The sequence below is a fragment of the Apus apus genome, chromosome 3 (assembly GCF_020740795.1).
Source record: "Apus apus isolate bApuApu2 chromosome 3, bApuApu2.pri.cur, whole genome shotgun sequence".
Taxonomy (NCBI): domain Eukaryota; kingdom Metazoa; phylum Chordata; class Aves; order Apodiformes; family Apodidae; genus Apus; species Apus apus.
Genome location: NC_067284.1, coordinates 59,245,814 through 59,262,055, shown reverse-complemented (window position 1 = coordinate 59,262,055; position 16,242 = coordinate 59,245,814). Strand labels below are relative to the sequence as shown.

Genomic DNA, 16,242 nt, shown 5'->3' with positions numbered 1-16,242 from the left:
AAGGCTTGGAAATACCATTATATGCTAGTACTAGGTATACGGGCAATAAATATTTTAAATCCTCGTAAGTATGCTCCTTTACTTTATTATTTATCCATTCAGAATTGCTTTTGAGCAAGTTTTTAACACCTTAGTCCTCCAAAGTTAGGTATAAGCTAGCTTAAAAAATGCATTATGTAGAGAAGCTATCAAATCAAACTCACACGTAGTTAGTTGCCTCTCAGTTGTGTTTTCTGAATTCAAACATGTCTCAGTCAACTACCTCCAGTACTTGATTTGATTATTTTCTGCAATTCCTTTTGTTGAACCATGCAGTTTTGTCTCTCTCTTTTACTCGAAGATCTTCAAGTACTTAGAAAATTTTATTCAATTAGTTTGAATCGAGCAAGTGAGGACCTATATGTAACATGCTGTCTTTCTCCCAAGACAGATCTTTTTTCTTCTTACTTTAGATTTTTCCATATCTTTCTCTCCCATAGATGAGATTGCCTAGTAATATGGCAATTAATAGGCAGAAATAATAAAATCATATAATCATAGGGGTTGGAAGGGGCCTCTGAAGATCAATGAGTCCAATACCCCTGCTGCAGCAGGAACACCTAGGGTAGATCACACAGGAATGTGTCCAGATGGATCTTGAAAGTCTCCACAGAAGGAGACTCCACACCTTCTCTGGGCAGCCTGTTCCAGTGCTCCATTACCCTCAGAGTAAAGAAGTTTTTCATCATGTTGAGGTGGAACTTCCTGTGCTGTAACATGGTGCCATTTCCCCTCATCCTATCACAGGGCACCACTGAAAAGAGACTGGCCCATTCTTGACATCCACCCTTCAGGTATTTATAGACATTAATAAGGTCCCCTCTCAGTCTTCTCTTCTCAAGACTAAACAGCCTCAGGTCTCTTAGCCTTTCCTTGTATGATAGATTTTCCTGTCCATTAATCATCCTTGTAGCTCTCTGCTAGACTCTTTCCAGTATAACCCTTCCCTCTTGAACTGGGGACCCCAGAACTGGACATAATACTCCAGATGTGGTCTTATGAGGGGAGAGTAGAGGGGGAGGAGAACCTCCCTTGATCTGCTGGACACACTCTTCCTAATGCACCCCAGCATACTATTGGCTCCCTTGGCCACAAGGGCACATTGCTGTCCCACGGATATCTTACTGTCCACTAGGACTCCAAGGTCCTTCTCCATGGGGCTGCTTTCTAGCAGGTCAACCCCTAATCTACATTGCTCCATGGTGTTTTTTCTCCCCAGGTGCAGGACTCTACACTTATTCTTGTTGAACCTCATTAGGTTCACCTTTGCCCAGCTCTCCAGTCTGTCTAGACCTCTCTGGATAGTTGCACAGCCTTCAGGTGTATTAGCCAAACCTCCCAGCTTTGTATCATCAACAAACTTGCTAAGAATACACTCTATCCCCTCAATCAAGTCACTGATGAGGATGTTAAATATTTAAGACTGGGCTCAGTATTGACACCTGGGGAACACCACTAGTCACGGGTGTCCAACTGGACTCTGCACTGTTGATCACAACCCTCTGGGCTCTATTATTTAGCCAGTTCTCGACTCATCTCACCATCCACTCTTCTAACTCACACTTCCTGAGCTTATCCACAAGGACATTATAGGACAGTGTCAAAAACCCTGCTGAAATCGAGGAAGACTACATCCAGTGTTCTTCCTGCATCTATCCATTCTGTCACACCATCATAGAAGGCTATCAGATTAGTCAAGAATGATTTCCCCTTGGTGAATCCATGCTGACTACTCCTGATAACCTTCTTTTCTTCCATGTGCTTAGAGATGACCTCCAGAATGAGTTGCTCCATCATCTTTCCTGGGATGGAGGTGAGGCTGACTGGTTTGTAGTTACCCAGTTTCTGTTTCTTGCCCTTCTTGAAGACTGGAGTGACACTGGCTTTCCTCCAGACCTCAGGCACCTCTTCCATTTTCCAGGACTTTTCAAAGACGATGGACAGCGGTATAGCGATGACTTCTGCTAGCTTCCTCAGCACACACGGATGCATCCCATTGGGGCCCATTGATCTGTAGATTTCCAGTTTCCTTAATTGATCTTTAACCCAATCTTCTTCAATCAAAGAAAACTCTTCCTCAATCCTGACTTCTTCTGTGGTCTGGAAGGTTTGGGAATCCTATGGGTTGGCCTTAGCCATAAAGACCGAGGCAAAGAAGGCATTATTCTCCATCACCAGGGCACCCACTTCATTCAGCAGTGGGTCCATATTTCCTCTGGTCTTCCTCTTACCTCCAATGTACTTGAAGAAGCCTTTTTTGTTGTCCTCAACTTCCCTTGTCAGATTTAATTCTAAGGAGGCCTTAGCTTTCCTTGTTGCAACCCTACAACCTCTGACCACATCTTCCTCTGTATTTCTTTCAATGTTGCTGGCTGTATGCAGATACAGACAATTGCATACCTCTCCATTAGTTCTGTTATACGTCTCTGTTGTCCTGTCTGTTCTTCACTTTGGACAAAGTTCAAAAAGTATTATTGCACTGCTCAAAAAATATTACTTCCTGTCCTCTAAAAAACCCTTGTATTCAAACATGCAAAGTATTAGCTATTGGGTCTTAAGATCTTCTCAAAGATCTCCTTTGGTATAGAACTACTGATGATATAGCTTCAAAGAAAGGAAAGATGCCAGGTGTATGTGGAGTGATTATAAATAGAACAGCTTTGATGTATCCCTAAAACCTAACCACCCCATTATTGAACTTTACCCTGGACCACTTCAGAAAAAAAAAACACAACAGGTTTTCTGTCTTTCAAATCATTAAAACAATTCCTGCTGTCTCCATCCCAGAAATACCTCTCTCCCTTTCTCCCAGATAACCAGTGTTCTCTGGAAGCACTTTTAGTTGGATTTTGTGGGTTTTTTCTCTGCAGAATCACTCTTATTTGTTCCGCACATCTTTGACTGGTTACTTCCTTTTTTATTAACTCTGACAGCCATGCCAGTTGCATGTGTGTGCCACAGAGACATCTCCAGCACCTACTTCAGCTTGCCAACAAATCTCTTATTTAAAACGACAACTGTTAGACAATTTCACATATGTACTTTTTAAAGACTTAAAAGATACTTTGTTCTGACAAAATACATCCCTCCGAAAGGTCTCAGAGTTGCAAGCTGGATAATGTACTGCATTCCCTCTGACAGAAAATATAATTGGTTTGTTTCCAATAATATAATTGCTGCTTTTCTCTCTATGCTTTTCAATATCTATAAATATTTTGGTATAACAGAGGACATTAACTAGTGCAGAAGAAAGTCAGGTTTCTGCAAGGCCATGCGGTTCTTACAAGATATTCTATACATTCATCAAGCTGAAAGACCTAAAAAGAGAGATGGTTTGGATATAACTTTTTTTTTTTTTTTTTTAATGTGCTTCTTCAAAATGAATCAACTGTGACACCATATGCTGCAACAATTGCTGAGAATGACAGAAGTAATACATTCTTCTAAAACCCAACCAAAAAACACCATTAATTTAAGGAAATGGTATTCTACCTAAATCTTCCTGTACCTTCCTGGCTTACTTAATGACTCACTGCTTTATTTCTATGCAGGCTCTTCCCAGCCCTCCTCTCAATGTGAAAGGCTTCTTACTACTGATTTGGAGAAAGATAAACATCCTCTACCTACAGGTGGAACAACTGAGCTGTCCCTCAGTTTGAAGGTGGAAAAATCCTCCACCTGTTCCAGCACCTCCACCATGCCAGCACATCCAGGGTGGATTTGGCTTTGGTTTTGACACTCCTCATCCAAGAGTATGAGCTTCACCATGTGTTCACCATGAACGTAATAAAAATAAGGCCACAGTTAGAAACTACTACTTTTACATTATACATACACACACTAAATACCAACTTCTATAAGGTTACGATTCGGCTCCTTTAAAAATGTGCATCATTTACCATATTTCAGCCTACAATTTACGCACTTTTCATAGCAGAAGAGGTATTTACTCCTTGCTTTGTTTGCACAGGTCAAATTACTAGAATTGTCAAGAGGAATTCTCGCTCTACTTGAAAATAACTGGATATGGATATCATCTGGCTAAATAAAAGGGGTGTCTGATTATGCTGTAAGTACTTAAGATATGTTGCTTATCTAGCAAGTTTTTATTCTCATTACTTAACATGTTGCTTGGTTACCTCATCAAACTTGTAATCTGTGAGGAAGCCTGTTCCATCAAAAAGAAAATTGTAAAGCTAACTCCTCCAGGACCATGGTGGGAGAATGTTGTTGGGTTTTTTACATTTCTGAAGTTTCAGTTCAAAACTAAGCTGCTGTGTTCACACCTTGGACAACAAAACATATGGTTGCACAGATTGTTCTCATGAATTGTGGGATGCCCAATAATGGAGTGCTCTTGTGACTCTTAGTGGGACAAACATTACTCTGTATTTTCGGAAGTTGCCAATACCTCGGCTAAGGCTGCAGGCAAAGCTCTTACAATCACTTCATCACTTGTCTGTAGGTCATCGAGTACAACCTTAGAAGGTCAACCAACAGAATCATCATCATAATACAATGGGTTGGAAGAGATTTTAAAGATCATCTAGTTCCAACCCCCATGCATGGGCACGGACACCTCCCACCAAATCAGATTGCTCGAAGCCTCATCCAAGTTGCTCTTGAACACCTCCAGGGATGGGGCTTCCACAACTTTCATGGCAACTTGTTCCAGTGCCTCATCACCCTCACACTAAAGAATTTCCACCTAATGTCTAATCAAAATCTTCCCTCTTCCTTGTCCTCTCACTATGTGTCCGACAGACAAAACTGAGCGTGTTTGGCATGATCAAATACTTCCTGTGCAGCTAACCAAACGATCTTACAAAGCTTTCCATTTCTTTAATAGTTTGCCACCATCAGTAGGCAACATGCAGTCAGAGAGGTTTAATACTACACCAGAAAGCAGCCAGGCTTTCCCAAACATTTATCCTGTGGTTGTAGATCGAGTTCACTCGCGTCACAAGTCTATACATCCATCTTCTCACAGGCTGTGCAGAATCCAGCAAGCTTCAGTTCTGGGAAAAAAATACCGACATCAACACCACCAACAAAAGCCCAATCTAGCAAACAAATAAACAAAACCCACAAAAAGAACTACACAAAGAAAGAGGAGTTTTAGCTGGGGAGCTGTCAGCGGTGTCCACGGGCCATCGCCGTGTTTCACCCTCACCATACGAAGGTGCGCAGGCTCCCCAGCCATGAGCCGGCAGCACGTGCGCGCCCACCTCCCCCCGCCTTCTCGCCCGACACCCCCGGCGCAGCACCGCGCTCAGCAGCGCCTCGGGCACGTTCCCTCCGGGCGCGAACGCCCAGACCCGCGCCGCAGAGCCCCGGGCTCGCCTCGGGGAGCAGGACGGGAGCTCCCAAGCCTCGACCCGGGCGGGGCGGGGCCCGGCGTGGGGCGGGGGGGGGCTGCAGCTCGCGTGGCACCGCCCCCGGCGGGCAGACGGGCGCGGCGGCGTCACGCGGCGGCACCGCCCCCTGCTCCCGGCGACCGCCCCCGCCCGCCGCCGCCGGTCTCCCGCACCAGCACCCGCAGCAGCGTCCGCTCTGCCGGCGAGCGGCAGAGGCAGCCCCGGCAGCCGCGCTTGCCCCGGCCCTGGCGCTGGGGCCGGGCCGCCGCAGCCCTCGCAGGTAAGGCGCGTCCGCAGCGCGGGCTGAGCGGCGCCGCCGAGGACGAGCCGCCACTTCGCCGCGGCTGAGCCGGTGGCGGCGGCCGAGAAGGAGGAGGCGCAGGAGGCTGGTGGTTTTGCGTGCGGCGTTGTGGAGAGGTAGATTGAGAGGAGATGGTGGAGCGGAGGTAGAAGTTAAAGGCTGGCTGCGGTAATTTATTATCCCTTGCAAAGGCGGGAGGAGGAGGGGAGGTGGTCTGTTAGACCTGAGGAGCAAGATCAATCTGCTGCATGTTTTCCCTGGTGGGAGCCGCTTTGGTGAAACGCGAAGCCGGGGCAGCGATGGGAGTGAATATTGCGATATTATTGTTAAATATCAGCGGCGGTCTGGAATAGGCGAGAGCTTTGTGCAGGAAGTATATTGATAATTTGGGACATTTTCTATTGTGAGCTAGAAGAAAGACAGCACCCGGCTTCCTTGATATGTGTGTGAACCTGCACAGGTTCCTGCTGATAGTATGCATTTTTAAAGGGGTAGAAATTATATCGTAAGCATATTAAAATAAATACATCTGCAGACTGGGAGGGCAGCAAAATCGATCATTCCAGCCGCTTAGGAAAAAAATTGATTCTAGAAATTACGTAGAAATGAAAGGAAAAGATTAATTATGGTGTTAAGGCTGCTTTTGAATTAGAGCGCTTCTCCCTTTGGCTGCAGCAAGGTTGTTTTTCAGATCCTTTTATTTCATCCGGTAATTTGTGAACTCTCTGGTTTTTCCCGCACCCAAAGACAATGCTGTGTATTTTATACAATAAGGATTCTGCCAAGGGTTGTGTTGCCAACCGATCTGGCATTTATTAAGGATTTATTGACCTATGGGTGTCTCTCTTTTCTAATTTGAAAAGGCTTAATCGGGGCACCTGTGACTAATAATTTTTGAAGAAAAAAGAGATTGTAGAGGGGTGCAGAAAGCATATTAATTCACTGGTGAGGCATTGAATGCAGTGGCTACATTTATGTTGTTTTATGAGTATTTCTCACTACATAAATGTGTATACATACGTTGCTGGGAGTGATGAGTACTTAAGAGCCCATTTGAGGTATATAATATGAGGTATAATATGAGAATGGAAGTGTACCTATGCTTTGGAAATGACTGTACAAGACCATGGTGTTTATTGGCAGTAATAAATAAGAAATTGTTTGGATTTTTGTTGGTTGTTTTGTTTTATGGTTTGTGAGGGGGTTTTGTTTGGTTTGTTTAGTTTGGTTTTTGTTTTGGTATTGTTGGGGATTTTTTTCCTTGGATCTTTTTTATTTTTCAGTCTTTCAATCTCTTTGTCTTTTTTTCTTTTCTTTTTTTATCTTCTTTCTTTGTTCCTTCCTCTGTCTCTTTCTTCCTCTTGCTGCTGTGTGTGTATGTGAGAAAAGGGAAGGCAGAAGGCAGGCGCCGCAGAGAGCAGCGGGCAGGGATGCTCTCGAGGTGGGATCCCCGCTCGGCGGCTCCGCGGACACCTGTAGGGATCGCTCTGGCTTGGCGGCCGCGCGCTCACACTCACACACTCACACGTCCTTGCCGGCCCCCATCCCCCGCCTCTGCGCCCCAGGCACAGTCGCGTTCCGCGGGCAGACCCCTTCCCTCCTTCCCCGCGTGCGCTCCCGCACAAAGCCTGCCGGCGCCCTGCGCTCAAGCACCCGCGGCGCCCTCCGCGCGCGCCCCCGTCGCCGCGGCACCTCCCGCAGTCGCTCCCCACCCACCACTTCCTCCGAGGCGCGCAGTGTCCAGCCCAGCCCCAGCTTCTCGTCACACTCGTGAACACACACACGCACCCCCCTCCCCACAAACTGACGTACAGCCCCCGCCTCACCCACCCACCCCGCACCCACACTCCTCCAAGTAATTTCTTACGCCGCCCTAACCTCCTTCCCCCCCCCCCCTTCCCGGGCACGCACGCACGCTTACACTAGCACCCAGAATCCGCCCCTCCGCACCCCAAATTCGCTTCCGCACCGCACCATCCCCCTCCGCCGCAGTGGGGCCCTGCCGCCTTCCGCAGCTTCCCTCCCCGCCGTCCGTGCACCTGCACGGGCTCCCACTCGTATCCAAACATACCGCCGGTGCAGAGGTTGCGGGGAGCGGGTAGGGGGTACCCAGGATCCAGAAGTGTCCCCCCGCCCCCCAGCGCTCCGCAGCTTCTGCACCGGCGGGCGCGGGTGATCCGGCCTCCGCCGCCGCCCTGTCGGACCGCACAGGGCGGAGCTGTTGGTGATGCTAAAGCCGGAGAGGGGTCGAGGCGCGATGCCGCGAGCGATCGTCGGCCCTGCCCCGCAACCAGCAACCAGCCCCGTAGCCAAAAATGGCGCGGATTAGGGATTGCCGCGTCCGGAAGAGCGGAGGTGGGCTGGGGGGGGCTCCCGCCACGCGCCCTGCTGGAAATCCCTCGGCTGGTAGCGGCATTGCTAGAGATGGCTCCTGCTGGGGGGGCAAAGGGGAAGGGCGGGGAACCCGGGGGCTCTCTGCTGCTCGGCGCTGCCAGGTGCTGGTTGGGCGCGACCGGCCTCTGCCTGCGAAGTCTGGGGGTTCTCCTGGCCTCCCTTTTGCTGTTCTTGCCTACCTCGTGTGTGACAAAAAATAAAAATAAACGTGTTGACATTTAGAGGAATGAAATTAAATATAAAGAGGGAGTAGGAGGTGACTTAGCATCTCTGAACGTGTCAGGTGCAGGCAGCTGAGGTGCATGCCTGTTTTAAAGCAGGTTTTGCCCTGGCAGGCTCATCTGTGCCCCCTCGCCCCACTGACAGAGACACACACCAGCCCAGAAGAGGGCTTGACAGTGGCTCTGGACATGATATTCTGCTTGCCTAAGTGCTGCTGGCTAAGAAACGGAAGGGAGGTATAGGAGAAGTGGTGAGTGAAGGAGGTGTCAGAGATGCTCTCCTCCATCAGGAGATCTGCTGATAACACACCTTCCAGAAAAGAGACAGCGGCTTGGGGGAGAAAAACAGAGAAGAAAGAAGCCTCTCTTCTGAAATGCTTTAAATGCAGAGACCTCTTCAGAGAAAGAGAGTGAACTGTGGCATACATATATTATTTTTAAAATGAAGAGTTGTCCTCTTAAAGAAGGGCAGCTGAGTAAACATATGTAAAATACTGCAACCCATTTCAGAAGACTAACACCTGGGATTAGCTGATCTGCATTGTGAATAATGTCAACCTCAGAGCTGGCTTGAATTGGATTTTCCCTGCCATAACAGAGAATATCAGCGGCAAAAGAAACCAGGTGGCAGAGAAAAATATGGTTTGAAATTTTCAAAAAGCCTTCTAAGAAACCATTGCAATTCTTCCTCACCCCATGAAAATGAACCAGTGGGTGTGCCATGTACAGTGAAGTCTGCCATTTCCTGCTGGGAGCTCAGTCCACATTACGTGTTTTTGAGATTTATTGGAAAGACCTAGAACCAGGCTTGGTAGTATCATCTGCATTAATAGGACTCTATGGTTTCAGAGATGTTGCTATTTCCATTAATAAATTGCAGTAAAACAATTTGCAGAATAAATGCCACCTTTTTAACATCAGCCTTGTAATAACAAAATACATTACTAAAATAAGAGAAAGTAAGTAGTTTATGTATAGATTATACCATAAAAATGTAATGTAGTATGAGCATATACATTAAGATTTAGGTTTAGTGCTGCAAGTTATTATGATTTCTCAATAACTACAAAATTACAGCAGCAGTTTTTTTTCCTAATATCAAACAGCAGTTGAAATGAAAAATTAATCACAAATGTCCACTATTGACCAACTTTATGATTTAACATGTTATTAGTCATAATTTCATATTATTTTCTTTCAATTCCTTGCAGATTAGAAACAAAAACAATAGATGAAAATCACCCCCCTGGATCTTATCCTTGGCCTTTTGCAAGCAAACAGAAGAAGAGCTCTCAAGCTTTGCATGTCAACTAGCCACTGGGCTGTTTGACAGCTTCTGAGTTTCAACCCCACTGGGATTGAGGCAGCTCAGGAAACCATGAGCGATGACTCCTGTCATCTGCTGACAGTGCTCTAAGCGCCATGGCAGACAGTCCATGATCTGACAAGAGGATCCATTCTAGAGAGGCAGTGCTGGGACCAGTAATTGGCTTCCTGGGAAACTACAGCTGGCAAAGAGGATGTAAAAAGAGGCACGCACATGCTGGGATATTGGTACAGTCTTGCCGAGCTGGTGGATCTGCTTGGAGGAGGGTTTTGCCACTGATCTGGTTTTTATCCCAGTTTGGTAATGTTTGCTTTGGGGAAAATTTCTGCTGACTCACCCAGCCCCAGACACCTTTTGGCAAGCCTGGCTGACCAGTGAAGAGACCCAACGGCACCTTCCCACTGCTGCGGGTCCCCTCTGGTGGCCTTCGATCCCATCCTGCACCCAACACCATCTGGCGGTGCACCTGTGACCCCCCACCCTGGGGAGTCCCCTGCAGTGACCCCCGCGCCCAGGGCGGGGGTGGGCGCATCTGAACCTCCCGGGGCGGCTGGTGCCCAGCAAGATTTTACCCTGTCTGCCGCCGGGGCCCCAGTGCTGCCCCCCGCCGGCCCTGCCGCCCCACTCGCTCGCCCCAGGCCGCGCAGGATGGGGGCGGCGCTGGTGCGGCGTGGGGGCTACCTGCTGCTCTGGCTGGCCCTGCTGCTGGGCTGCTGGGCTGAGCTGGGCAGTGGGCTGGAGTTCCCAGGAGCAGAGGGCCAGTGGACCCGCTTCCCCAAGTGGAATGCCTGCTGTGAGAGCGAGATGAGCTTCAACATGAAGACACGGAGCTCCAGCGGGCTGGTGCTCTACTTTGATGATGAGGGCTTCTGTGACTTCCTGGAGCTTATCCTCACCCAGGGCGGGCGGCTGCAGCTCAGCTTCTCCATCTTCTGTGCTGAGCCGGCCACCCTGCTTTCTGACACGGCTGTCAATGACAACCTCTGGCACGCTGTTGTCATCCGCCGCCACTTCAAGAACACGACGCTGATCATTGACCGGACCGAGGCCAAGTGGGTGGAGGTGAAGTCCAAGCGACGGGACATGACTGTCTTCAGTGGCCTGTTCTTGGGGGGACTCCCGCCAGAGCTGCGGTCAGCAACGCTAAAGCTGACACTCTCCTCCGTAAAGGACCGGGAGCCCTTCAAGGGCTGGATAACAGATGTCTGGGTCAACTACACGCAGGCGTCGCCGGTGGAGAGCCAGGAGGTGCGGCTTGACGATGAGCAGAGCCGCCTGTGTGCCAGGGAGGATGTCTGCCTCAATGGGGGCATCTGCTCAGTGCTCAATGACCAGGCTGTCTGTGACTGCTCCCAAACAGGCTTTCGGGGAAAGGACTGCAGTGAAGGTAAGGTGCCATTTCAGCTTGCCCCACAGTCCCCTTCCCCATCTTTCCATGGAAGGGACAGGTAGGAGGCAAGGCCTGCATGGAGTTTCATGTGTACTAGTGGATCTCCTTCCTTCCTCTTCCCCCCTGCCACGTCCCCAGCTCCCCTCTTTCCTGCCTTGCCCTCCTTTCCCTCCACGTGTCTTTGCGGCCAGCCAGGGTGCCATCACTCCTCTGTTCTCAGCAAAGCTGGGTGAAAGGAGGAGGAGGTCACTTGGGCATCTTCCAGAGGCAGGATGTGATTTGGAGTTGTCCTCGGCAGAGGAAGGGTGGGTCCTGGATGCTGAGTGTCACCTGGAAGCGAGAGGAGGAGCAGCCAATGTCATGCTCAGACAGAGTTGAGGGAGGGGACCAGCAGGCTTGTCACAAGCAGCTGGTGGCAATTAATTTTGGGAGTGAGGAAAGTGATGGTGGAGAGAATTTTAAAAGATTAAATGCAAAGATGGCCTGGGTTTATTTTTGTAGGATAAGGGAGACCCAGAGTCCGCTTTGTATTGATATTTGCCTCTGCTATTTTGTTGAAATAACATCAGTGATTTATTTGTGAATTCCTTAAATTTTTGCCAGGGAAGAGTGGCATTAAATGGAGGATTACGTTTTTACATGAATGTGAATGGTATTGCTTAGCAGTGTATTTCACAATTCACCATGCCAGGGAGAACACTCTGAGACCATAAAATTGCCAACTAGTTTTACCAAGGAAGAGGGAACTTAGAAAAAACAGCAGTTTCCTGAATCCCATCTACAAATAAATCACTGGGTAAAATATGACTGATACTCAGTGCCCATTGTTTTTGACGAATGGAAGGAGTGCAAACATTTCCTTTGCAGATGCAGACTCTCTTTTATTATTTCTAGTACATGTACCATTGCTTGCAGCTCCTTAAGCATACAGAGTACATATGTTGTGTACTTAGAAAAGGACATAAAGATCTATGAGTGCAACAGGAGCAAATTTATCAAAAGAAAACGTAATCTTCATGTCAAAACTGGAGAGTAAAAACCTAAGTTTAAAATTTAAAAGGTTAATATAAATAAGATATCAAGGCCAAATTAAGATCTTCACCATGTGACTGCATGACATTTATGGCTGAATAATTTGCCTTTATCATTTCTGTCAGATTTCACTCATTATAAGAAAGAAAACATCGTTTGTGACTGTGCTTTATTATGTAACACCTTCTGTCTTTAGTGTCAATACTCAAAACGCTACAAACATTCTGCATCCTGTTTACTCTATCAGCTGTTTATCTCATCTGCCATTTGTTAAAAAATTCAAGCTCTAGTATTTAGTATTTGGATGTAAATTTTTTATATGTGGTACTACACAATATATAGGTGTAGGTAATATAGCTGAGTTTTCTTAGCATCTTTGAGTTAGGCTGTATTGTAAACCAAAAGAAAATTATGAGGTGTAGCGGCTTGGTGAGAGCAACAATGATAATTTGTACATTATTGCACATTCATATACAATTTACATTAAAACATTGTTTGTTTATTTATTTGTAGTTATTTTGTATGTGTAATATTTGTATGAAAAAGTTCATATAATTGCATGTGTAATCAGAGGAAACGTAATATTTACAGAAAAAATGTTCAATAGCTATTTTTAAGAAACATTTTTATGTTTAGATGATTTAATTTTATTGAAATACATATATGTGCTTATATATATTACAAATTTTATAAAGCTTGTAAGAAGATGACTCTCAAAATAATATTTAGAATCCCCCAAATTTAAGGTAAAATACTGGCTCCATTCAAATACTGGTGGTTTTACAATTTACCTCAGTGGGATCAAGAATCCCTTCATGTGTCCCTTGATCCCTATGAAGCCTTATAAAATAATAACAAGACTTACCATTTAGCATGCTCTCTCAACAAAGGATCAGAAAATATTCAGGTTCTGATTTCATTTGAAACAGGAGGCAGCGGTTTCACTGAGAGCAATATAAATGGAACTAATTCTACAGTTCATATCTGTTGATTGAGGAAGGCTAGTAACTGAAATTCACATCAGTCAGGTTTAAATGAAGGGGTGAATAGCCACTCATATGTGCTACCAGAAATACCAAACTATTTTATAAGTTATGTAATATTCTAAGAAATAGAAAAGGCAGAAGGACAAGTCAAACCATTATGTCTGCCAGGGAAGAAACCCTGGCTATTGTTGTTTAGTTCTTTACAGCCAACATAGAAATTATGCTGTTGAGTTTTGATCTTTTGTTCCTAGAATGTGTGAATTTCCTGTAGTGCTTGGGTAGATGGGTAGGGGTACAGTTTGCCATTGCTGAAGGATGCAGGATATCTCAGATTACAGTGATTTGAAGGGGTCTTAAGTTTTCACTCTTTGTCTTGTCCTACTTTTTTCCTGAAAATGGTTTAGATGGAAAAAATCCCAAACTTTCAATTTTTATCTTAAGTTGTAACCACATGTCCTGGTTGTTACATTTTTTTTAAAGGTCAAAGTTTCAGGCTTAGGATGCAATTTTTTATAGTACTTGAGTTATTTTCAGGAAAAAAAAATGTTTGAGGTTTTTTCCCCGCATTTTTCATGTTTGAAAATCTCACTCATTTTTCATGGAGTAAAATCTTATAATAAGAATGAAGTTTAGCCAAGTTTGTTTTGTAAAACCTATAGTGATATAAGTTATTCCCAGTAGGCTTAACTGTCCTTGTACTTGTCTAAGTCAGGAGTAGCTTCATTATGTTATCTGCACTACACCAGTGTAAAACAGTATAAGCTAGGAAAGAATCAGATTTGTTGCGCTCAGACATGTTCTTTGTTCAAATAGGATCTAAACTCTTTTCAGTGGGAGGCTTGGCATTAATCACAGAAAAAGGACTGCAGTTTTGCTTGAGTTATCAAGGGTGTGCAGTCTACAGCACAGAAAAATAAGATCTGTAGCAGTTCTGTTGTTGATTAGTCTGTGTGCTTGTGAGTAAAGACAGTAAAAGAGCCTTCTAGAAGAGAAGATAAAATCTCTAGTACTGAAACAGGCAAAGGAATATTATTTCACGTAATAATAGTAACTCAGTAGAAGGAAACAGGAATAATAAAATATAATAAACATTGCTAGGAATAAGACTAGCATTAAAATAAACCCTGATTGCTGTATCAATTTTCTGCGAAGTTTTTGACACACATCACAGTCTTCTGTTCAGTGAAAAATGTATTATTCCTTGAAACAAATCAAATCGGTATGGCTTGCTTTTGTGGTAGTGAGAGCTGTTCATTAGAGACTAATTTTAAAAATATAATTTTCAGTTAATTAAGTCAGGTAGGGAGAATTCGTTATTCACATCAGTGAGCCTCCATATTCCTCTTCTCATTTTGCTCCTTATGTTAAAATTTCAGAGCAACCCTCCTATTCTAAATATTAAATTTATAAAAACAGTAGCCATTTATCTTTTTGTATACAAATATCACCTACAGTACATCACACAGGAATGCGTCCAGGCGGGTTTTGAATGTCTCCAGTGAAGGAGACTCCACAACCTCCCTGGGCAGCCTGTTCCAGTGCTCTGTCACTCTCACAGTAAAAAAAAATTTTCTGATATTCACCTTAAACCTCCTATGCTCCACTTTACATCCATTACTCCTTGTCTTATCACTGGTCATCACTGAAAAAAGCTTAACTCCATCTTCTTGACACTCACCCTTTACATATTTGTAAACATTGATGAGGTCACCCCTCAGTCTCCTTTTCTCCAAGCTAAAGAGACCCAGCTCCCTCAGCCTTTCCTCATAAGGGAGATGTTCCACTCCCTTCAACATCTTTGTGGCTCTGCGCTGGACTCTTTCCAGCAGTTCCCCGTCCTTCCTGAACTGAGGGGCCCAGAACTGGACACAATACTCCAGATGTGGCCTCACCAATGCAGAATAGAGGGGGAGGAGAACCTCTCTTGACCGACTAACCACACTCTTTCTAATGCACCCCAGGATGCCATTGGCCTTCTTAGCCACAAGGGCACACTGCTGGCTCATGGTCATCCTCCTGTCTACCAGGACGTCCAGGTCCCTTTCACCCACACTGCTCTCAAGCAGGTCAGTCCTCAACCTGTACTGGTACATGGTGTTTTTCTTCCCCAAATGCAAAACTCTACACTTGCCCTTGTTGAACTTCATCAGGTTTTTCCCCACCCAAGTCTCCAGCCTGTCTAGGTCTCTCTGAGTGGCAGCACAGCCTTCTGGTGTGTCAGCCACTCCTCCCAGCTTGGTGTCATCAGCAAACTTGCTGAGGGTACATTCTGTACCCTCATCCAGGTCGTTGATGAAGATGTTGAACAACACCGGTCCCGGTACCGACCCCTGAGGGACTCCACTAGTCACAGGCCTCCAACTAGATTCTGCCCCATTGACTACAACTCTCTGACTTCTTCCTTTCAACCAGTTCTTGATCCACCTCACTGCCTGATCATCAAACCCATACTTGATCAACTTATCTACAAGGATGCTGTGGGAGACGGTGTCAAATGCTTTACTGAAATCAAGACAGACCACATCTACTGCTCTACCATCATCTCTCCACCTAGTAATTTCCTCATAGAAGGCTATAAGGTTAGTCAAACATGACTTACCCTTGGTAAAACCATGTTGACTGCTCTTGATGACCCCCGTGTCCTTGATATGCCTAGAGATAGTGCCAAGAACAAGTTGTTCCATCACCTTTCCAGGGATGGAGGTGAGGCTGACCGGTCTATAGTTACCCGGGTCCTCCTTCTTGCCCTTCTTGTAGACTGGAGTGACATTTGCTATCCTCCAGTCCTCAGGCACCTCTCCTGTTACCCATGACTTACCGAAGATGATGGAGAGTGGCCCAGCAATGACCTCCGCCAGCTCCCTCAGCACCCTTGGGTGCATTCCATCCGGACCCATCGATTTATGGATGTCCAGATTGCTCAACTGATCCTTAACCCAATCCTCATCTACCTTGGCAAACTCCTCCTTTATCTTGACTTCTTCTGGGGCTATATGAATCTGGGGCTCACGGGGAAAGCATGCAGGAGTAAAGACAGAGGCAAAGAAGGCACTCAGTACCTCTGCCTTCTTTATATCCTCTGTCAACAGGGCACCCACCCCATTCAACAGCGGGCCTATATTGCCTCTGGTGTTAGTTTTGTCGGCTATGTATTTGAAAAAGCCCTTTCTATTATCCTTAACCCGACTTGTAAGG

General features: G+C 46.0%; 1 protein-coding gene across 31 annotated transcripts in view; it reads left to right on the top strand.

The window, feature by feature from the left end:
• The first annotated feature begins 5,572 nt into the window (after window positions 1-5,572).
• Window positions 5,573-16,242, top strand: part of NRXN1 (neurexin 1) — a 759,121-nt gene continuing 748,451 nt past the window's right edge. For 28 of the 31 annotated variants that reach the window (XM_051616135.1, XM_051616134.1, XM_051616132.1 and 25 more), the window contains exons 1-2: window positions 5,584-5,676; window positions 9,524-11,026. In XM_051616135.1, the coding sequence (XP_051472095.1) occupies window positions 10,288-11,026 (739 nt within the window). In that variant the 5' untranslated portion in view covers window positions 5,584-5,676; window positions 9,524-10,287. Of the gene's footprint in view, window positions 5,677-9,523; window positions 11,027-16,242 lie in introns of all 31 variants that reach the window. The other 3 variants (XM_051616125.1, XM_051616124.1, XM_051616142.1) reach the window with 2 other exon arrangements.